Source organism: Aethalodelphis obliquidens, unplaced genomic scaffold (assembly GCF_003676395.1).
Source record: "Aethalodelphis obliquidens isolate GAN/ISIS:26980383/991018 unplaced genomic scaffold, ASM367639v1 scaffold11, whole genome shotgun sequence".
NCBI lineage: Eukaryota > Metazoa > Chordata > Mammalia > Artiodactyla > Delphinidae > Aethalodelphis > Aethalodelphis obliquidens.
Genome location: NW_020837955.1, coordinates 27971256 through 27994626, shown reverse-complemented (window position 1 = coordinate 27994626; position 23371 = coordinate 27971256). Strand labels below are relative to the sequence as shown.

At 40.8% G+C, this 23371-nt stretch overlaps 1 protein-coding gene across 5 annotated transcripts in view; it reads left to right on the top strand.

Moving 5' to 3' along the window:
- Positions 1–11042: 11042 nt before the first annotated feature.
- GPAM (glycerol-3-phosphate acyltransferase, mitochondrial) overlaps positions 11043–23371 on the top strand; it is a 42987-nt gene continuing 30658 nt past the window's right edge. For 2 of the 5 annotated variants that reach the window (XM_027112574.1, XM_027112577.1), the window contains exons 1-6: positions 11149–11628; positions 12951–13081; positions 14240–14362; positions 16582–16655; positions 19173–19286; positions 21238–21384. In XM_027112574.1, coding sequence (XP_026968375.1) covers positions 11592–11628; positions 12951–13081; positions 14240–14362; positions 16582–16655; positions 19173–19286; positions 21238–21384 — 626 coding nt within the window. In that variant the 5' untranslated portion in view covers positions 11149–11591. The other 3 variants (XM_027112576.1, XM_027112575.1, XM_027112578.1) reach the window with 3 other exon arrangements.

Here is a 23371-nt window from a genome sequence, read left to right as displayed (position 1 = left end):
ATGCCTTCCCCAAGATCCATGAGTCCTGAGCCCCCAAAACTCTAGGTTCATATATCTCTCCTTGAATACTCCTGTTCCTAGAGCTACCCTGGTCCAGGACTCCTGACAGTTGTCATAGCCATTCACACCTTCCTTTGTTAGTAGGTGATTAACCATGTTGTATTTAGATATTTGACAAATAGATCTTAAGAATCTGTATTGTACAAGGTACTGTTAGGTGCTAGGAATACAAAGGAAAGGAATGGGAGAAATCAAGACGGACATTCAAGAGGGAGAGGCAGATCTTAAATGGCTAATTCTAAAATTAATTAATATTCAATTATAATTGTGATAAGTCCCTTGGGGAAGAAGCATATGATATGGGGCCTGCCTTAGTCTGAGGGTCAAAAAGTTTTTCATGAGGAGGTGAGATCTGAGCTACGTTATGAAGCATGAGTTGGAGAGAAAAAAGGGTTGTGCTCTCTCTGCTGGCAGAGAAAGCAGTTTGTGCAATGGAAGAGTAAAGCCTGTTTTTCCTGGGAACTGAAAGAAAGAAAGGGTGACTGAAGTTGGAGAAAAAGAGGGCAAGTGGGAGGAGATGAGGGTGGTGAGATTAACAACGGTGTAATGTGCCAGGCATTGGCAGTTCTAAAAACTATAAGGAATAATTGAAAAGATTTTAATCAGTCGGAGTGGGGATCAGGCAGAGAAATGGGGGTGTTTGACATCGTCAGTGTTGTACTTTCAAATGTTCATCCTGGCTGATATGTGGGGTGTTTGGGAGGGTGGTGTATAGAAAGCAGACATGAGGAGTCCAGGTAGTAAGCTGCTGTACCGCCCAGGGAAGATGGTGGTGGCCTGGAATAAGACAGTTCCAGTAGAGAGGAAGATAAAAAGATGATGATTTTAAAGCTATCTAGAAGGTAAAGTTGCCAGAAGTTAGTATTCGATTGGATGTGGGAAGCAGCTAAGAATGACTCCTAGGTTCCTGGTCTGCTAAGGACAGAGTGTGGAATGAGAGTGAAGGAGGGCTTTGAACCAGCAAAAGATGCCAAGAAAGAACATTCAGGTAGGTAGAAAGAAATCCAGCAGGACATGGGGTTGTGAAAGCTGAGGAAAGGCTTACAGCCAGAGCTTGAACTTGCTCCACGAGCCATCAGTACGCAACAATCTGACATCAGGTTATACAACAGTGGAAGAAAGGTCCCGGGTAAGTCTGGGCGTGAAGAATCTAGCCTACATCAGGATCCCTCTCCCAGAAGACAAGGTGCTTTGTTTACAGTCAGCATCTCAGCTCCACAAACCATGTTGGATCATACGTTCCAAGAACCAACAGCGGTTTTCAGAGAAGTGGTCTTAAGCAATATTTAGGAAGAAAAGTTTTTCCTAAAAGACAACGTCTTCGGAGATGCAATTCTAGGCACAACAAGGACAAACTTTTGTGATGTCATCTAGGGTAGTCTGGCCTGTTAGAGGCTCCTGAATCCCTTCATTCCAGGTTGGGGCCTTTGCTTTATCCAGCCCAACCAGAAGTTTCACTGAGGTTGTTCTGATAGTCATTAGGGTTGTTCATAAATGTTTAGTTACCTTGTTTTGGACACATGGTGGGATTACACCACCTCTTGCTTCACTCTCTTGCTTTATATGATGTTTTAGCTAATGAAATGGGAACAGAAGTGATGTGTGGATTAAGAGCCAGTTCATGGTTCCCTATACTCTCTGGTCCCAGCCCCAGCAATCAAAGAAGCAAGTGTCAAGGTGGAGCCTCCCTTAGTGACCTTATAAGCAGAGCCCCTGTAATAACCTGCAGTCTCCATGTAGCATAGGCAAATAAACTTTGTTGTCTCAAGACTCTGAGACGTTTGTTACTGAATCATAACCTAGCCCATCCTGACTGATACAGAGACATTCTTCCCAGAACAAAGTAAACTTAATGGTTGATATGAGTTCCAAAGATTTTAGGATAAATTCTTCACTAGGATTCAAGCTCAAAGGAATAGGACCTCTCTTTTGTCTTCAGAGTCTATGCAAGAGGAGACTAACAACAATCATAATAATAGCTACTATCTAGTAAATCTCACCATCTGGCAGGCAATCTGCTAATTATCTGTATACATTATTCCATTTTACCTTAAAATAACCCAGTAAGTGAACATTAGCAAATCCACTTTTAAAATGAGAGAATTTGGGGGCTCAGAGAGGTTAAATAACTTTCTCAGGGTCACACAGCTGGTAGATGGCAGACCATGATTGGAACCCAGGTTGTCAGTCTCCAAAGCCCGGTCACAACTCTCGGACATTCTGCTGGAAGGACTCAGGGTTAGTCCACTTATGTCCCAACTAGCAGCAGCTCAGTTTTTAAGCCAACCACCTCTTAGTATCACTACCCTCAGCTCCTTCATGGAGTGGGGTTTAACATAAAGATAAGCTTTTCAGACCTGGGATCTGGTGGCCCAGTCCTAACTCCCAGGCTCTCACCTATGCTGGCTGAGTAACGCTATCAGTTACATGTTTGGGCTCTAGAATCAGATGGATCTGAATTCAAATCAGGGTTCTTCCACATACCAAATTCACCTAACCTCTCCCTGTGCCTCAGTTTTCCCATATGGAAAATCAGGGTAATAACAGTTCCTAGCTCATGGGGCTGCTGGGACGATGGGTACCTTATTTGCCTATTTGCTCTCAGATCCAATCCCCATCCTTCTCTGCTCTACTTTATGTCTGGGGAGGGGCTGGGTGGGTGGGTGAGGTAGCCCCCTGCAAATTCATTCCTTAGATTCCCCTGCAGTTTGCTTCAGCCAGTAGGAGGGCTGGCAGACGAGGCCAGAAAGAGGTATAAGCCAGGGAGGGTATCCCCCTCTTTCTCAGGGGGCATCTCCAGCGGTGGCAGCTCTGTGATTTCGGCTCCCCCTAGGCAGCCCCTCTCTCCTTGGTCCCAGCTGTTGCCTAGGGGCTGGGTTAGCACCTGGCTTTGTCACTCCAGCCCTAGGGAGGGTAGTGATCTTCCATTGTTGCTAATCTCTAGGCTGCCTCACTATCCCCTTTTGTCCTTTCAGTTCTTCTAAGACCTTTCTAAGTAGAATTCTGTATTAAAGTCCACTAGCGGCTGTCTAGCACAGGCTATTTTTCACACAGCACCATGCCTGATACAAAGCATTGCTTGAGATAATGCCTATGGAGTGCTAGAACAGTGCCTGGCACGTAGTAAGTGCCCAATAAGTGGTAGCTTACAAAATGTACTTACCTCTTGCCTAGGTTCTCTGAGGCCAGTTTGCAGCAGGTAGGCCCCTGCCCACATCATAGCTCCTGAATCAATGCCCATTTCTCCTCCTTCTGGGCTGTCCAGGTCCATAGACCTGGGTTTGTTTTGATGCATTCTTTTCTAATCTTTATAAGGTAAAGGGCATGTGGATTCCGCCACGACATGTATGACATGTCACCATTTTATTTCTCATTTTTCAAACTTCTTACTACGGCTTAAAAAGCCCTGCTCTATCTGGCCCCTTCTGTCTTCCCAACCCCTCCCTCTGCCACATCCCCTTCACTCCCTCCAGCTTGCACTGGCCTTTGTTCACTTCTGTCTGCCAAGCTCTGTCCTCCTTCAGGGCTTTGGCAGGTATAGTTCCCTCTTTTTGGAAAGATCTTTCCTGGTCTCCTTTCATATCCTTCTCACACCCCAGCCTCAAGGTAGCTGCTCCTCCCTTAGAGAGGCCCTTCCCATCACCTTATCTAATGTTGGTCACCTCTGTTATTCTCTGTGACAGATGCTGTTGGATCTTCACTGCAGTTTCCAAAACTTGTCATGATTTTATTTGTTTGCTTGTTTATTACTCTCCCTACTGTCTCCCTCCCAACGTTCCATAGGCTGTTAGACTATTAATTCCATGAGGGCAGGATCTATGTGTGACAGCCTCGTCTGCGTATCCTCGGTGCCTGAAAAAGATGCTTGGCACACAGTGGGCTCTCAGTCAATGTGTTATGCATGAATTGATGTTGAATTAATCTGTCTCCAAACTGCTCGTGTCAAGGGTCCCTAGAAGTCCAACGGTGATCAGTGTTGGGACTCCCCTCCTCTCCCTTTCCCTGGCACATGTGTTGTGAGCCAGAGGCCCTGGCTCTGTTCAGGCTGGCCCTCTTCACCACTGTTCCCTGCCTACACCCTGCACGGTGCGTGGAGCTCTGTTTTCCCAACGTGCTCAGCCACCGGGACCTTCACCGAGGCTCTCAAGACTCTCTATTCTCTCCATAGTGCTTCCACTTTCACCCTCCTTCTGAAGACCTGCCACCTCTAGGGCCTACATTGGAGCCATCTCCAATCAGATCCACGAGCAGAGTCCTCCATCCTGAGTCCCTTCTCAGCACCTGGGCCTTCCTGGCCTCTACTGCCTCAGATAACCTCTCCCTGTCACACAGTCCAGCTTGATTCCACAGAGGAAGCGAAGGCCCGTTCAGGTTTTGTCGCCTCTGGTGACCAAAGACAGTCAATAGTTTCTCATTTTTTGTCTTTCAGTAACAAAAAGGCTGCTAATGGCCATGACTTAGCCTCTTTCAACAGAACCTCAGGACTTAAACCACAGAGCCTGGCTACACTCCTGGGAGAAGGAAAAATAACTTTCCTTTTTAAGAATAAATGAACAGTTGTAAACAAAAGAAATTGACTTGGAAGCTAATTTCTTAATTACTGCTCTAGCAGTTACTGGTTCAGTGCCCTGCTTCCAACTCTAGAGCTGGTGCCCTGCCCTGAGGCCCTGCTTGGGGCTGAAAGCCTGGAACCCTACCTGGTTCCCACTGGCCTTGCTTCCTGGGGTGGGTGCATCAGCTTCGCCATGCAGCCCACACAGTAGAAGATGCCAAGCCAGCTCTCCCAGAAGCATGACTGCCTCCTGCTTGGCTTATTTGAAGTTTTTGGCTTAATCTACTATGAAGCAGTTTTCAGTCAAATTGAAGTACCTGTTCTGTCACACACGTGGTAAAAGTGAGTCAGAGGGGATTCCATTGTCTTCTGGCCTAAGGTACGTTCTAAATGGCAGCCTCCAAGGTCACGTCCATTGCCATCCCCCAGCGTGATATACTGGCAGGAACTATTTCTCAATGCTCTTTTCCTCCCATATGTTTGAGTTATTCTAGCAGCCGGAATCACTGTGCTTAAAAATTAAATATGAGTCAGGAATGCAATTTGTCTGTGAGTAACAGAAAAAAAGATTTCAGTGGCTTAAAATTCAGAGGTGTGTGATTGGTAATGTGGGGTTTGGACATTAAATTACACAGCAAATGGGGGAAAAAAGTGAAAAAGAAGCAGGGCCAGCTGTATCTGTTCCCTTTTACTAGGAAAGAAACACTTCTCCAGAAATCCTCAAGTTTGATTTTCTCTTAGGTGTCACTGCCCAGAACTGGGTCATAAGACCATCTTGGCTGCAGGGGACAGTTAGACTGTTAGAGAACAAGATTGTCATAATTAACTCAGATACTTTGATTCACTCTTTTCTCGGGGCTGGGCAAGAGATCACTCCGAATAAAATCAGGCTTCTAATAGCCAGGACCCCACAAGGAATGGGTATTGGACAGACAGGTCTCATTGCCTGCCCCAAATCAACTGAGTTGTAGAAGCCACAGGCTACTGAACTTGAGGCTGAGTTTTGAATCTTTTGGGACACAATTATCAAACAGTTGTGTGTAAGTCTCCTAGGCTATCTTATCCTATGCTGCCTGGCGGGCGGTAGGTGTTCTATACATACTTATTAAATAAATGAATGAAGAAAACAAATCTAGAGGAAAGTGGATGCTGAGAACAGCATAGATTCAGTAAGTCAGGCCAAACTTTATATCCTTTAAAAGTTTTTGATGGAGTAATTGTTGTATCTGAGATCAGGGCGTGTCATAGATATTTTGTCATTGGATTTCGGCAAGTCAGTTGACACTGTTCCTCATAATATTCTTGCAGAGAAAAAAAAGCACACGTCACAATTTGACGGATGTAGCTGAAGCAAAACTTAGTGAGAAGTTTATAGCACTAATGTATTTGTATTAGAAAAGAAGACAGGTCTCAACTCAAATCACTGATCTCAGGGTGGTATTTCAAGGTGTTGAGTCCCAGCCTTTATAAGGTGTGTTTTCACCATCATTCAGTTCAGAGTACTTTCTAATTTTCATTCTGATTTATTTATTCTTTAAACGGTGGGGTGTTTATTCTGTTTGTTTTTGTTTTTTAGAAGCATGTTAGTTTCCAAATATTTGGGGATTTTCCAGATACCTCTAAGTTAATGATTTCTGATTTCCATTGTGGTCAGAGTATGTTTTATGTGATTTGAATCCTTATAAACCTATTGAGACTTGTTTTATGACAGGTTTTACCAAGACACGTTCCGCATTCACTTGAAAAAATGATATCCTATCTATGCGTGTAGTGTTCTATAAATGTCAATTAGGCCAAGTTGGTTGACAGTATTGTACAAGCCTTGTATATCTTTACTGATTTTCTGCCTAATTGCTCAGTTATGGAAACAGAGGTGCTGAAATTACTGTTTATAATCATGGATTTTTCTATTTCTCCTTGAAAGTCTGTCCGTTTTTGATTCATATATTTGGAAGCTTTGTACTAGATGCATGAATATTTAGAATTGTTTCTTCCCCTTGATGGATTGACTCCTTTATCATTATGAAATGATCCTCTTTATTTCCGGTAATATTCTTTGTATTGAAATCTACTTTGTATGATATTAATATAACCACCCATATTTCTTCTGATTATCATTAGCCTGGTACATTGTTTTTCAATCGTTTAACTTATTTGTCTTTATATTTAAAGTGATTTTTTTTCTTTTTATAGATGGCATACAGTTGGTTCTTGCTTTTTTCTCCAGTCTGACAATCTTTGCCTTTTAACTGGGGTGATTACTTATATGCATGAATTTAAATCTACCATCTTGCTATGTGTTTTTTCTTTCTCAATCCATTTTTCTTTCCTTTCTCCTCATTTACTGCCTTCTTTTGGATTCGAGTGACTTTTTTTTTTTTTTAATGATTCTGCTTTATTTTCTTCATTGATGTATTAGCTACAACTCTTTGTTTTACTTTTACGGCAGTTGTTTTAAGAGTTGGAGTATACATCTTTACCTTCAAGTATATTACACCACGTTATGCTTAGTATAAGAATATTACAACAACAGATACTTCCCCCTTTCTGGATGTTGTGCAGTCATCATACATTTTATTTCTACATATATCATAACCCCCCCCAAATATTGTTTTTATTTTTGCATTAAGCTATTATCTTTTAAAAGAGTTTTAAAAGGGAAAAAAATTATTTTCCTACAGATTTATGATTTCTTGAGCTCTTAATTCCTTTATGTAGATTCAAATTTCCATCTGGCTGTATTTTCTACCTGAAGGAGTTTCTTTTAACATTGCTTGTATTGTCTGCTGGTGACGAATTCTTTCAGCTTTTGTGTGTCAGATATGTCTTTATTTTGTCTTGTGTTTGAGATACATGTTTGGGGAAAGAATCCTAAACTGACAGTTTTCTTTCTGAGTACTTTAAAGATGGTGCTTCACTGTCTTCTCATTTGCATATTCCTGATGAGAAGTCTCCTGACATTCTGATCTTTGTTCCTCTGCACTGTAATGTGTCTTTTTTCCTCTGTTTTTAAGATTTTTCACTTTATCACTGGTTGTAAGCAATTTAATTGAGATGTTCTTTGGTATAGTTTTATTCTTGTTTCTACTTAGAGTTTGTTGAGCTTCTTGGATTTGTGAATTTATAGTTTTAATCAAATATGGGAAGTTTTCAGCCATTATTTTTTCAAATATGTATTTCTGATATTTCTCCTTTTCTTCAGGGATGCCAGTTGCATATATATTAAGCTCACTGATACTCTGTTCATTTCTAGTTTCAGTCTTTACTTTTTTCTATTTGTGTTTCATTTTGGATAGTTTCTATTGCAACATTTTCTGGTTCTTTCTTTTTTTCCAGTAACGTCTAACTTGCTGTTCATCCTGTACAAGTGATGTGTGCATGTGTGTGTGTTAAAAATCTCAGACAATGGTTTTATAATATCTAATGTTTGATTTGGGTCTTTTTTAAGTTTTCCACATCTCTGCTTAACTCAATCTTGCCTCTACTTTCTTGGACTTACAGAATATAGTGGTAAGTATGTTTTAGTGTCCTTATTTACCAGTTCTATCATCTCTGTCATTTCTGGGACTTTTTCAGTTAATTAATTTTTCTCCTCATTGTGGTTCATTCTTTCCTGCTTCCTTTTGCATCCCTGATGATTTTTTTTTTTTTTTTCGGTATGCACACCTCTTACTGTTGTGGCCTCTCCTGTTGTGGAGCACAGGCTCTGGACGCGCAGGCTCAGCGGCCATAGCTCACGGGCCCAGCCGCTCCGCAGCATGTGGGATCTTCCCGGACCGGGGCACGAACCCATGTCCCCTGCATCGGCAGGCAGACTCTCAACCACTGCGCCACCAGGGAAGCCCATCCCTGATGATTTTTGATTGGAAGAGTAACATTGTGAATTTTAGATTGTTGGGTGCTGGATATTTTTGATATCCTTTAAGTACTCTTGTACTTTGTTTTGGGATATTTTGTTCTTGTGAAGTTTGATCCTTTGGGGGCTGCCTTTTAAGATTTGTTAGGTAGGTCCAGAGAAGTTTTACTCTACGGTTAATTTTACCCCACTACTGAGGCAAGACTATTTGAGTTGCGAATTATGGGATTTTCCAGGCCTTATTCCTGGTCCCATATGTTCACTGGTTATCTTTTCACTCTGCCTTGTGGGAAGAGGCACACCTCTCTGGTACTCTACTCCCAATTCCAGCTGTTTTGGCCTTCCTGGTCTCCCAGTTCTAGCTTCTCAACTCAGAAAGTCTACCTAGCTCTCCCTGGATTACCCCTGTCTGCACTATAGCCTGGCAACTCTTTCTAGGCAGTAGGCTGAGGCAATCATAGTGCTTAACCTCATTCACTTCCTTTCCCTTATGGACCACAGTCTTGCACTGATTGCTGTTTTATATATTTTGCTTTTTAAAAAAAAATTTTTTTATTGTTGTTGTCATCTTAGCAGGAGAGTAAATTCAATCCTTCAGTCCTTGTTGCTCCACCTTGGCTGACTAGATTGGATCTGGATTACTATAAGTTATTGTGGTTCTGTTGATAAAAGACTGCCTAGGGTGTCACTTGCTTCCAAAACAGTTCTCATTTAGTAATCTGTGCACTGCAGTCCACATCTCCTCCAAGTACCGTAAACTCTTGTGCAGTGGGTGTTACAGAAGAGTTGCCTACAAATGAAGTTTATATAAGAACCTAATTTTCCCCTCTGGCTTACACTTTAATTCCCGTGGTGCTCTACATCATTTCTCATTACTTTCTCTTTAACAGTGACTTCACATCCTGTGACTTTCCTGTATTTTCTCCCCTCCTTTTCTTTTTCTTTCTTTCTTTCTTTCTTTTTTTAATGTCAGGGGTCAGTAATCTGTACACAAATTTCATGATATTTTGGGATGAGAATTCATCTTATTCTAGTCATCATAGGCCTTAAATACTTAGGTGTGTGCTTAGAGCGAAGGTGTGTGAGGGGGCGTTGAATAAAGACAGGGTCCTTGACTTCAAGAAGCTCAAAATCTTTTTTTAAATGAATAACAATTCTTGCTGTTTTGAATTGTCTTGGGATGGATTTACAAACAGAAGTAGGAAGTGCCAGAGAAAGAACTCTTGTTTTACTTCTTGTTCCTTAGCTTCAACAAGTAGTTACTGTGTTTACTATTATGTATTTACTATAACAAAGTATCATAGCGTTACCTAAGAAACAGGCACTGGGACTTCCCTGGCCGTCCAGTGGTTAAGGCTTTGCCTTCCAATGCAGGGGGTGTGGGTTGGATCCCTGGTGGGGGAGCTAAGATCCCATGTGCCTTGTGGCCCCAAACCCAAAATGTAAAACAGAAGCGATATTGTAACAAATTTAGTAAAGACTTAAATGACAGTGTGTTTATGGAGGGCTGGAGACATCAGGGAAGGCTCGGAGTCCTAGTTCAACACAGAACTTGTCAAATTTAGCTGAGAGAGGTGTGAGCACAGTTAGGAGTATGAGGGCCCAGGGCTTGACAAGGGACGATGGGAGAGGCTGAAGCAGGGGCTCTTGATGGAGAACAGTGGGAAAGTAGAGGCCTCTCTGTGTAAGCCTTAGATGCCAGGCTCAGGCATTTGGACTGTGGGAGCCGTGGATGGTTTTTGATGGAGGGACATGGGCAGAGATTGTTTGGAAGAGAGGGTTAGGGTTCATGTGTGCAGAGGAGATGAGGACTGGTGGCAGAGGCGTGACGGCGGGGATTATGCCTTAACGATCTTTGTACCGTCTGCTAGTTCATAGTTAATGCTTGTTGCTTAAGTGCATGTAAGAGGTTATCTTTTCCCTTCTAAATTGCTAATCTCTTGATAACCACTGGCCTTGTCAATGGTACGACAAATACTGTGAAAGAAACTCTTTGTGCCCCTTGTTAATTTGTTTCAAGGACCAAAGGCAGAGAAATTTGGACTCGGGCTCGTCCAAGCCTTATTTATTTCTCTTTTAATTCCTTATATTCTTCCTTTAGGAAAAGGCACTCAGCCACTGTTTGGAAAACTACACAACAGGGTCATTCCCAATCCCTACCTCTCTCATGCCCAATAAATTCTGCAGTCTTACAAATCTCATAAAAAGACAGCCCACGTGCTGGCTCCCAGGACAGCCGGGCGGAGATACAAACTTCTAGAGGAACAGAGCTCACACAACGCAGATGCACCCACACTCACGTGACTCAGCGCCCAGGCAGAATCACCGCGCGTTTAGGCAGCACACGCCGTACCTGGCCACACAAACACACTTGCGGGCACACCTTCTACTCTCGGACCTATCCCCAGTGCACGAGGCCACGAGCCGCGCAGAGCCCCGGCCGCTGGGCCCTGGCGCCTAGCCCCAGCCCTGGCCCTCCCGGAAGTGGCTGGCCCTCGGCTGCGCTCGTCACCCCAGGCGCCGATTGCGTCATCATGGCGCGACGTTGCAGCAGCGCCTGCGGAGGCTTGAAGTGCGGGCAGCTGCAGAGGAGAAGCCGGCGGAGCCGAGGGTGCGAGCGGCCAGGGCGGGAGCGGGCTGAGGGAGGCTGCTCGCGCCGGGAGCGCCGGGACAGGTGCGTGGTCGCCCGCTCACCGGGCCCGGCGCGACTCCAGCAAGCTGCCGGGCGGTCCGCTCCCCCCGGCCCTCTCCCTCGAGCTCCCGGATTCCCCCTGAGAGATGGGCCCGGCTCGTGCCGGCGTGGGGGTCGGGCTTTTTCTCTCCCCGGGAGACCGGGCTGCGGCAGGTTTCCCCTGGGCGAGAGGGAAGTCCCTGTGGGCTCAGTCCCCCGCGCACCCGAAGGGCACGTGGAGTCATTGGCTTTGGCGTTGAGGCAGCAAGCGTGCTCTGGGAGCAGCTGGTGCTGGGGACAGTCCGTTGACAGATGACCACTGATTGAACTGAGCACTCACTGTGCGTCAGACACTGTGCCAGGCGTCTTAGGGGTATTATCCAGTCCTCCCAGCAACCCAGGAGGTAAGATTTATCATATCATGCCCATTTTCCAGATGGGGAAACCAAGGCATGGAAGTTAACCAACTCGTCCAAAGTCACACAGATGGTAAGCAGGGGGGATTCGAACTCTGATCTGTTTGGCTTCAGAGCTGGCCCTCCTGCCTCTGTCGCTTTTAAAACCCACAGTTGGCTCCCTTCAGCCCACAGCCTGGCGCCTCCAGGATTCCCTTTTTTTTTTTTACGGGGGGGTGTACTTTTCAACCTTGGACAAACGTGGGGAGGGAGGGGTGAAGCGTGGACTTCCTATTGGCACAAGACTGTTTCCACCTCTCGTCCTGCCCTCATCACAGGGGCCAGACGAGTCTTCATTTTCCCAGGCAGCAGCTGGCTCTGCCGGTTGTAGTTACATTCTGCACCTGAAACTGATAGCTGAGTTTTATATTATAATACAGAAGAGCTTTCCTGCCGGGTGCATTGCTTTACTATTCCCTCCCCTCGCCTATTATGGTAGATTGCTACTCACATAAAATTGTTAAGAATGTGTATAGTCATGCTGAGGATAACAGTTACCACTGTAAATCCACATGGGGATTGTAAAGAAATCGGCATCTGCCCTCCAAGGAACACTGTTAACTTGGACATGACCTTTCAGGGTTTTAAAGGACTAATTTAAGGCCAGGTGAGAAGTAGTCAAATGCTAAAATAATTTGAGAATTATGTTAGAAAATTCTTATATTTTAAGTTAATATCTATTTTCTTTAGCAGTTCACTGTTAGTGAACATTTTTTCCTAGGGTAGGAAAAGGCTTATTGAAAAGATATGAAAACTTATAAATCAGATATTTTAGAACAGTGTACTTTTGTCTTAGAGCTGTGTAGATGTATTAAAATTGCAAACATCATTTCATTTAAGGCAGCACAGAAAATTCAGAGCTTAATTCAGTTGAAGTGGGAAACTTGAGAGGTGCTCTCATTACCGTTACCCATTTTACATTGCACAGTGTGTATGACGAAGAATTCCCAGCACATAATTTTTCAAAATTATCTACTTGTGTGCATACATGTAACTTTAATTTAATAAATGCGTATCTTCATACTTCCAGGAACTATTCAGTTACACAGGTGAAATAATTGTTTGTCACATACCTGAAATCAGCTGTTATTTACCCTCGTGAATTCATAGCTGTTTTGTTCATGAAGTCCAAAGATAACGAATGTTGTTTTTTGTTTTTTTTTTAAATCAGGATGGCCTGGATTCATATATACACATCAAAGTCCTTTTTTACACATTGACTAAACATGGGGAAGTCCTCCATAGTTCATTTGACATCCTATCATGGGGCAAAATAATATAGAAATCAGAATTTTGAGTTCTAGTATTTGCTCTCTGGATCCCTCATTAACTTATACGGTATACATTTTTTTATAGCGCATGATTTGGGAGTTACGCTTTGTGACATGGATGAATCTGCACTGACCCTTGGCATGATAGATGTTTCTTATTTGCCAAATTCATCTGAATACAGTATTGGTCGATGTAAGCATGCAAGCGAGGAATGGGTAAGTTTAAGATACAGGTTAAAAGCATTCAGCCTAAAGATGTTCATTTCAGTGTGTATGAAGGTGGAAACACTGGAAGCAACAGAAATTCAAATAGAGGTTAATAGCTACAGAAACTACCTCCAGCTGTTAGAAGATTTGTTTATGAAGTCTAATATTTAAAAATTCTTATGATATTATGTTATTGGGAAGAGAAAATTGAGTAGGAAATTTAAGTACAGTGATTATGTTAAAAAGCAATAGGAAAAAAAACCTATTAGTTGTTTTGGGTGGTGTAATTATAAAGAGATTTTTTTTTCTTTTCGTATCTGTTTTCCATGATTGCATTTCACAAGTGTGAATTTTGTAATGGAAGTAAACTTTATTTCAAAAATTGAAAATAGGAAATTTTAGTATGTATCTCAATCCAAAGGGCATGCTTTTTTTTTTTTTGTATTGTTTTCCCTATGTCAATATAACATGGCATGTTTTAAATGTTTCCTGAGCACTATCTGCTTTAGATAAAAAATGATGTTGGAGTTTTGGGTGGTTTTTTGGTTTATTTTTGAGAATGTGATATCAGTGGGATTTGAGCAACTGATGAACTCAAAGTTAAGAGAAAATTATTTAAAACAGAAGAGCAGAGTTTGACCCTAATTGGATAGTATGGCTATAATTTAAATTCCAGACTTTAAACTCTCTTGTTAGGATAAAGGAATATTATATAAGTTTACCTTGTTTTTCATTTAAAGTAAAATATTTTAAACCGTATTATAACAACTTGTTTACTCTGGGTAAGGCTTTTGTCGTTCTTTTGTGGGAGTGTGTGATTTAAGAGGGAGTGAGGTGAATTGTTAGCATAGGGCTCCCGGAGTCTGACTTTATTCCTTCTGCTACTGTCAGAAGGCTATCTGACCTTTTATAACTTAGTTTTTAAACCTTTGAATGCTGCTTTGAGTGTTGCCAGCTATTGCTATTCTTAGGTGCTCAATTTTTGCTTATGTTCGCAGTGTTGGTCGTAGAGGGAGCACCTTGAATGAAAAATCACTCTGAGAAACACATGCCACCAAAAAGAAAATATGTCAGAAGTTTCTCTTCTATCTGAACTAGCTTAGAGATCAAGTGGACAAGTATAATTTTCTTGTTACTGACACACTATTTTTTCTTAATATTTATTAGGGTGAGTGTCGTTTCAGACCGACTGTCTTCAGATCTGCAACCTTGAAGTGGAAAGAAAGCCTAATGAGCCGGAAAAGGCCCTTTGTAGGAAGATGTTGTTATTCCTGTACTCCCCAGAGCTGGGTAAGAATGCTGCCTTTAATACCTTTGTTGACCTTTAATAAACAGAGTGAAATATGTGACACAGGTTTCCAACTTTGTGTGAATTTTATTATTGTGTAGTCTTAATGGACTTAATGCATTTTTAGAACTTAGGCCCATCTTTATAAACCAAATATTCCAAGTAAAGATGTTGACTCAGTTTTTCTTTCCATTCATTTATTCAGTGAATGTTGGTCTAATAGTTGATGCCAGACTATATTTTGTTTTGTTTTTTCATTTTAATGTGACTTTAGAGGGAGAGTAGATCTTACTTTAAGATAACCCTTCCAAAGAGTTGGTGGGAACCTTCATGTAACTTCAAGATGTTGCAATTTAGCACTGAAAGTTAAAGTCCTAGCAAGATGGATGAGAGAGAGAGAGAGAGTGCGCACGCCTGCGAGAGAGAGCTCACACATGAGCGTGGAGCAGGACAGAATAAGAAATTAAAGCAGTGGCTTTGCCCTTTTGCTAAGTGTCTGTTCCTGCGGTGGAGGGAGTGAGGGGTTTCGGTTGACTCTGTGATAGGGAAGGATGGTTACTAGAATGTTATGATGAAGATTTAGGAAGGAGTGTGCATGCGCTTGTTGTTCGTATTTGATGGAAAAAACAAGCCATACAAAATCTTCCACATTAGAGTGTAGTGTTTGGGAAGAGTCGATTGGATGAGAAGTATGCTTCTGAGGGCATTTTGCCAGAGGGATGAGTTAGCACAGGAATGTAGACTCTAATGTGGCTGTGTTCTAAGGCAGTAGACTTACCTTTTAAAACGTATAACTGGATGGTAAGCTCTCTCTGGGATGGGCCAGTTACCGGGACATGTAAGTGCCATTTATTAACCCTGCAATTTATAGAAGTTGCTTATAACCTGTGTGAACAGCTAACGGTGCTGTGAGAATTCTCCACTCAGGTTTGGCTTGGCAGAAAGTCTTGTATAAGGAATTTACTAATCTGAGAGAGATTTGTGTGATACCCAAGCAGTTTATGTTGAATATTCAGGTCTGCTCAAGAATATCTTGATAGAAATATTGTTCCTCTTAAATCACAAGTGCCTTGTTGCAAGATTATGGTGGAAGTGAAGGATCATGGACATTTTCTAGTCTAGGAGTAAGGCCAGTTCAGATTAATAGGCCAGTAGAAATAAAGATGTAAATAGATCATGTGGCTTTTCTTTTTAGATCTGGCATCTCGTCTAATTCTAATTTTGAATGCTTAAAAGATCAAAACAATACCTTAACTCTAATGTGTTCTTCAGTCAGAAGAGAGTGTAAGAAATTATTTGGTGGTGGTGATGGTCTGGGGTGGGGATAGGTGAGTAGTATAACAGATAATTGATTTTTGCCTACGTATAGTACCTGATAGAGCTAAACTTGATCTTATATTCTTCCATGGCATGTTTTTCTAAAATAATTTTTGTTTGACAGTATTTTTGTAGTAATTTTTTGACATTTGCTACCCTTTCTATGAAATCCTATTTTCCTTTTCTCTAAGGAGATATCACTTAAGTATTTTGACATCTTTTATTGAGGGTACATTGTGCTTTCTCAGCATTTATTTGTGGAAAGTTTACCTTTTTGCCCCCATTGTTAAAGTTATGGCCTTTCTCTTTTTAGCAGAGCTATTTCTGGATTATCTTTCAAGATTACCTGTAAAGAGGGTGACCTTTAGCCATATGTTTTCTCATTAAGTAGACAGTCATTTTAGGGGAATAGAAAGACCACATTCTTTGAAGCAAGATCTGGGATTGAATCCTAAACTTCTGCAAGCCTCAGTTTTCCTATCTATAAAATGAGGATAATAATTCTTATGTGTCAGGATTATTGGGAGATTTAGTAATCTCACAATAACTACATGATACTTAGCATAGTATTTTTGTATTTTGAAAACACTGAAATCTCCAGTTTTCCTGTCAATGACTTAAGCTGTCTCTGGCTTTAACTCTTTTTGGTTGGGGATGGGGAGTAGGGCAGGAAAGTGAGAGACAGTAGTTCCTTTGAAAGCTGCTGATGATTAGTTTTGAGTTTGTGACCTTAGAAGGCTAAAAAGTAGTTTTCAATAAAACACCATTTTTCTTCATCTCAGATTTTTGAAGCAATGCCTTACTTTATGCTTGAATTATAAAAGTCCTCAAGAACTAATAATGTGAGTCCTTCACCAGCAATCCAGTCATATATTTATGTCTAATTTTATTTTGTTTTATGTAGGATAAATTTTTCAACCCCAGTATCCCATCTTTGGGTTTGCGGAATGTTATTTATATCAATGAAACTCACACAAGGTAAAAAGACATTTCTTATACTTCTAATGCATGTCAAGAGAAAAATTCCATAATAACCAGTTAACACACTTTAAGATGAATCTCTTTATTTATTTTTTTTAGAGTTACTAAGATACTAACTTCTGACACAAAAGGCTTTATCTAAAAATTGGAACCTGAGAAGACCTATTGCTATTTCCTGCTGTAATTATATAATATTTTCATGAGCATGTATATATCACTTCTGGCTTTCTTTACCTTATTCAGATATTGATGCTGCAGCTGAAATGTGCCAAAATGTGACAGAGATATGTGTGAGGAGAGGTGTAGGTTTGAATGTCTTATGATCTATTATTATTTTATACCTCAAAGAAAGTGTAACTTTTTGAAATCTACCTATCTACAGAGATTTGGAAGATATTTTTCTCTATTGAACAGATGTTCTTTGATTTATTATTAGCTTAAGACTTTTCTTAGAATTCTTACTTCCAAATTCCAGGCATATGGGGATAGGCTGTTAGGCATCAGAGTGGGAGAAAAGAGGCTTTGTTCTAAGTGAATTTAGTCTAGGGGATGAGGAAAGAGGGGGAATGTCTGCGAGACAAGAGAGAAACGGCAGCCAAAAATGCTACCAGTCCTTATAATTCTAAGATTAAATGCCTGGAGTAGGTCAGTAGTAGGCTCAGGTGATGAGAAATACACAAAATTCCATTAAAAAACTGATCCAAGAAGTCAAATACTTAAATTTTAAGTCTTTCTGATTTTACTACTCATATTTTGATGATGATATTATAAGTGAGCATGATAATATTTGGGTATAAAGGTTTTTTTTAAATAGAACTAAAGTCAAGGGATGTGTTTTTTCTAATTTCCATGCTACCCTTTCTTCTCTCTCTCTCTTGCTCTCAAGTTTAAAGGAAAGAGGAGAAATTTTTTTTTCCTTTGGTTGACATGATTAAGATCCTAAGCAAAAGAATCCCATTGAGTCTTTTCTTTATGTAAGTAGATATTTTACATACAAAACCGAGGAGTTCATTTGTGGTCCTCAGTTGGAGGCAGTTAGGAAAAAAAAGCATATGAGATACACATACACACACACACACACACACACACTTTTTAGCGTATGTTGTATTGACCAGGCAGTGTGGAACTATTCAGTGTAATAAGCTACCTGTGCAAGTGAGTTGGCTATTTAGCTCTTCTGTGTGTTGCATGAAGCATAGCCTAAACATTTTTACACACACACACACACACACACACACACACACACACTGCTTTTAGTCCATTGTGAAGGGATTTCATCAAGAGTTTGGACTTTGTACATTCCAGTAATAATTTTGAAAATATTCACTGATAGAAGAGTTTAGAATTAAACACTTAACATATTGGGCTAAGTTTTCAGAGAAATGAGACAAAGGAAAGGAGGAAGAAAAAGAATGTCAGGAAGGAGAGATGAAGGAACTTTTTTTTTTTTTTTTGCGGTACACGGGCCTCTCACCACCGTGGCCTTTGCCATTGCGGAGCACAGGCTCCGGACGCGCAGGCTCAGCGGCCATGGCTCATGGGTCCAGCCGCTCCGTGGCATGTGGGATCTTCCCGGACCAGGGCACAAACCCGTGTCCCCTGCATCAGCAGGCGGACTCTCAACCACTGTGCCACAAGGGAAGCCCCCTCAAATTACTTTTCCTCAATTGAAGGCTTTTTGGATCTTTCCAGAATTACTTTATAATTGAAATCTTCTACTGTTTATATGCTTATCATTATGGAGGACATGATAACGAGGCATTATATAATCATTACAGATGGTTTCAAATCACCACATAATGGAAGTTTGTAGCATTCTTATTCTAGATCCCTGTCCTTAACCCCCGTCCAGATAACACATAGTGACTGTCCCTGATGGGAGTATGTCCTGTTCCCTAGGTATGCTGAATGTGCTTTCAAAAAAGCTGCCCAAACAGTAAGAACTTCTGGCTTCATAAGCACAGAGCACAAATATTCAGACCACTGTCTAGTTTCCTTGACTTCTCTCAACTGATCAACTTTGTCAATTCAATCTGAAAGTCAGTGATCACCTTAGAAGAATTACTGTAATAACAACAAAAAAAGTAGCCCTTCATGGTAGGAAAAGACTCCCAAATTATTTTTTATGGCCCATAGCTATAGATATAAGCTATATAGCTTATATATAAAGCATTCAACATATTTGGTTTTTCAAATGGTGTTAAAGTAAGATGCTTTTATTTCTTTTGTTTTTATATTTGGATTATTAGTTTGTGGAGTAACACTATTCAAGCATTAATACATAAATTCCAAGTTTAACTTTTAGCTGAGAGTACATGAAGGAAATTAGAAATAAAACTGTCTGCGTAGCGTCCTGAACTACTTACTAAGGAGAATTTGCTACAGGAGAACCCTAAATCTCTGGAATAGATGAAATGAGGATTTGTTTTTACACGAGGGGAACCTGTGTAGTTTAAGCAACTTGTTTTAGGTATTCCTAGAGTACTTCTCTGCTAAATCATTTTCACGTTGCAGGCATCGAGGATGGCTTGCAAGACGTCTTTCTTACGTGCTTTTCGTTCAAGAGCGAGATGTCCATAAAGGCATGTTTGCCACCAACGTGACTGAAAACGTACTGAACAGCAGTAGGTAAGGGTGGGACGCTGCTGTAAAGGGGAAATGTAGGGATGGGCGGTGGGTGTGGGGAAGTAATTTCCTTTATCAACCTTTAGTTTCTCTGGGACTCTGTCTCAAGAGGTGTTTGTGTTTCCAAACGTTCAATGTTCAAGCTCCAGAAGAAAGCAAGGAAAGGCAAGAGAACAGATGGTTTTGGTGCCATGTGGGAATAGCAGTCTTGTTTCATGCATTAATAATTGAATGGGCTTCTAATAAATGAAAGGCGAGTTGGAGTTCAGATATGCACATATTTCCAGAGTTCTCTGTTAAGTGTTCTGTAATATGAGTGTTTGGGACGATGCATTTCCTATTTTATAGCCAGAAGAGAAGCAAGTTTGATATTTCTGTCAAATAATTGTTAAGTACCTGGGCACAAATTCTTGTATTAGAAAGTCATTATTAGAAATTTTAAGAGAATGAAATAAGTGTCCTTGCCCTCAGAGGATCTTGCTTAAAAATGGAAGAGACTGACTTGAACTCAAAAGGATTGGGGAAATCGTTATGAAGCTCAGCCACTAGACTATGGGAGTTTGGGTGAAGGTTGGTTTCTATTCCACCTCATTGTTGTGGCCTGTGTTAGACACCTACCTGGATTTGGGAAGCTGGAGACCAGAGTGGATTGAAAGATGCTTAGAAATGCAAGCCCAGTGGTATGGTTGTTAAGGGCTGAACAGTAGTGGCGCGTAGTAGGTACTTTTTTTTTTTTTAAATATTTTGCGGTATGCGGGCCTCTCACCGCCGGGGCCCCTCCCATTGAGGAGCACAGGCTCCGGACACGCAGGCTTAGCGGCCATGGCTCACGGGCCCAGTCGCTCCGCGGCATGTGGGATCCTCCCCGACCGGGGCACGAACCCGTGTCCCCTGCATCGGCAGGCAGACTCTCAACCACTGCGCCACCAGGGAAGCCCCGGTACTTTTATATTTATTGAATAAATGAGTGAATAGTTGATAATGGAGATATAATAATTACATGAATTACTTGCAAAAACATTCCTGGCTGTATTGAAATAAATGCTATTCATGGAATAGAATTAGGGATGGTGCATAAGTGTCATGTGGAATTGATCTTTCTGTAGTAACGAATGATGGGGCTCTGTGGAGTTTTGCTGTACACTAGCCTAAAATCAGCAACACTGGGAGAAAAAAACAATTATTTGAAACTCCCTTGGATTATTATATATTCTGTTTTCTAGGTAAAGCCCCTCAAGTATGTTTCATTCCATCCAGATATTTTGAGTAATAACTAGGATTTTAGAAGTGATTTAAGGAGGTTTAAACCTCATTCGTTCTTCCCTAAGTCATGTGGAAGATTTACAAGACTGGGTTAAATCTTCCCTTTTACCTTACTGCTTACTGGTCTGTGCTATTTAAATCTAGAGCTGTGCCTTTTTAAAATTACTGGTTTGACTTGGAAAATACTTGTAAATATTTATGTCCACCTTTGATCCCTCCTAGAGAGTTTTACAAATAGTTCCACTAATAAGCCACAATGTAAATGAATAATAGGTTTGGTATTCAAAAGAAAAATCACACATTACTTGGGCAAGTGGGTTTGGGATACCTCTGAATTATATGCCTAAAGGGATAATCTTCCTTTTCTTCCTTTCTGCCACAGTGTAACTTTGTGTCCCTCACAGCATAACTGGAACATTCAAATTCACATAGTTGCTACCCAGTGAATTTGAATTAAATTTTCAAATCTGCTTTCCAGCTTCCTCAGGAATTCATTGATTTAGGAATATAATATCCTTAATATTTAATAGACAGTCAAGGAAAGCACTTCTAACTTGAGCTTATTCTCTTGTGTTATCACATAAAAGAGAAAGTATATTTTGTTTTGTGATTTGTTATCTGTAGTTTAGAAAATAATACAGAATGTAGCATAGAGCCAGTTACATTGTCTGTCTTTCCACTTTGAAATCAGAGTACAAGAGGCAATTGCCGAAGTGGCTGCTGAATTAAACCCTGATGGTTCTGCTCAGCAGCAATCAAAAGCTGTCAATAAAGTGAAAAAGAAAGCCAGAAAGATCCTTCAAGAAATGGTTGCCACTGTCTCACCAGCCCTGATCAGGTATAAAAAGCAAAGCAGAAAACTTTCAGCAAGAGTCATCCTGTTTTGAGCAGACAGGACTGAACCGTTGCACTTTCCTAGCACAATGCTCTTGGTCCAAAAGAGGTTTTATCATATTCTGATGTTAAAAACCAACTCCTCTTTTTATTCTTTTTTTTTTTTTTTTTTTTTTTTTTGCGGTGCACGGGCCTCTCACTGTTGTGGCCTTTCCCATTGCGGAGCACAGGCTCCAGACGCGCAGGCTCAGCGGCCATGGCTCACGGGCCCAGCCGCTCCGCGGCATGTGGGATCTTCCCGGACCGGGGCACGAACCCGTGTCCCCTGCATCGGCAGGCGGACTCTCAACCACTGAGCCACCAGGGAAGCCCTTTTTATTCTTTAACTGTCATGAGAAGTAGCACTTGGGAGGCTTCAAGGTGCATTAATCTCTGTCAGCTGTTATCAGCCATTGTATTACTGCTGACATCTTCTAGACTAGTTGTGAGCTGGGTTTCACGTGCCCATGTCTTTTTGTTTTCTTTCAGTTTTATTGAGATATAACTGACATACAGCACGGTATAAATTGAAGGTGTACAGCATAATGATTTGACTTACGTATGTCATGAAATGATTACCACAATGAGTTTACTGAACATTCATCATCTCATATAGATACAAAATCAAAGATATAGAATGAAATTTTTTTTTTCTTGTGGTGAGAACTCTTAGGATTTACTCTTAACAGTTTTCATGTATAACATACAGCAGTGTTAATTATATTTATTGTGTTGTATGTTACATCCCTAGCACTTATTTATCTTATAACTGGAAGTCTGTATCTTTTGACTACCTTCATCCAATTCCCCCTTCCCCTACCACCTCTGGTAACCACAAATCTGATCTCTTTTTTTGAGTTTGTTTGTTTTGGAAGTATAATTGATCTACAACACTATGTTAGTTCCTGTTATATGACATAGTGATTCAATATTTCTGTACATTTCAAAATGATCACCACTATAAGTTTAGTTATGATCTGTCAACATACGAAGATATTACATAGTTATGAACTGTGTTCCCCATGTTACATTTCATACTTGTGACTCATTTATTTTACAACTGAAGTTTGTACCTCTTAATCTCCCTCACCTATTTCTTACATTCCCACCTGCCTCTCCTCTAGCGACCACCTGTTTTTTTTCTGTATCTATAACTGTTTTATTATGTTGTTTTGATTTTTAGATTCCATACTGTATAAGTGAAATCATACAGTATTTGTCTTTCTCTGTCTGACTTTTTTCACTTAGCATAATGTCCTCTAGGTCCATCCATGTTGTCACATATGGCAAAATTTCATTCTTTTTTTATGGCTGAGTAATATTCCATTGTGTGTTTTTGGGTATATGTGTGTACATACCACATCTTCTTTATCCATTCATCTATTGATGGGCACTTAGGTTGCTTCCATATCTTAGCTATTATAAATAATGCTGCAGTGAACATAGGGGTGCATATATGTCTTCTAATTAGTGTTTTCATTTTCTTCAGATAAATACCCAGGAGTGGAATTGTTGCATTATATGGTAGTTGTATTTTTAATTTTTTGAGGAATCTCCATATTCTTTTCCATAGTGGTTACCCTAATGTACATTCCCACCAACAATGTACAAGGGTTCTCTTTCCTCTACATTCTCCCCAACACTTGTTATTTGTTGTCTTTTTGATAATAGCTATTCTGAGATCATATCTCAGGGGTGAGATCATATCTCATTATGTTTTTTTTTTATACAGCAGGTTTTTATAGTTATCCATTTTATACATATTAGTGTATACATGTCAATCCCAATCTCCCAATTCATCACACCACCACCCCCCCGCCACTTTCCCCCCTTGGTGTCCATACGTTTGTTCTCTACATCTGTGTCTCAATTTCTGCCCTGCAGACCGGTTCATCTTTACCATTTTTCTAGGTTCCACATATATGCGTTAATATACGATATTTGTTTTTCTC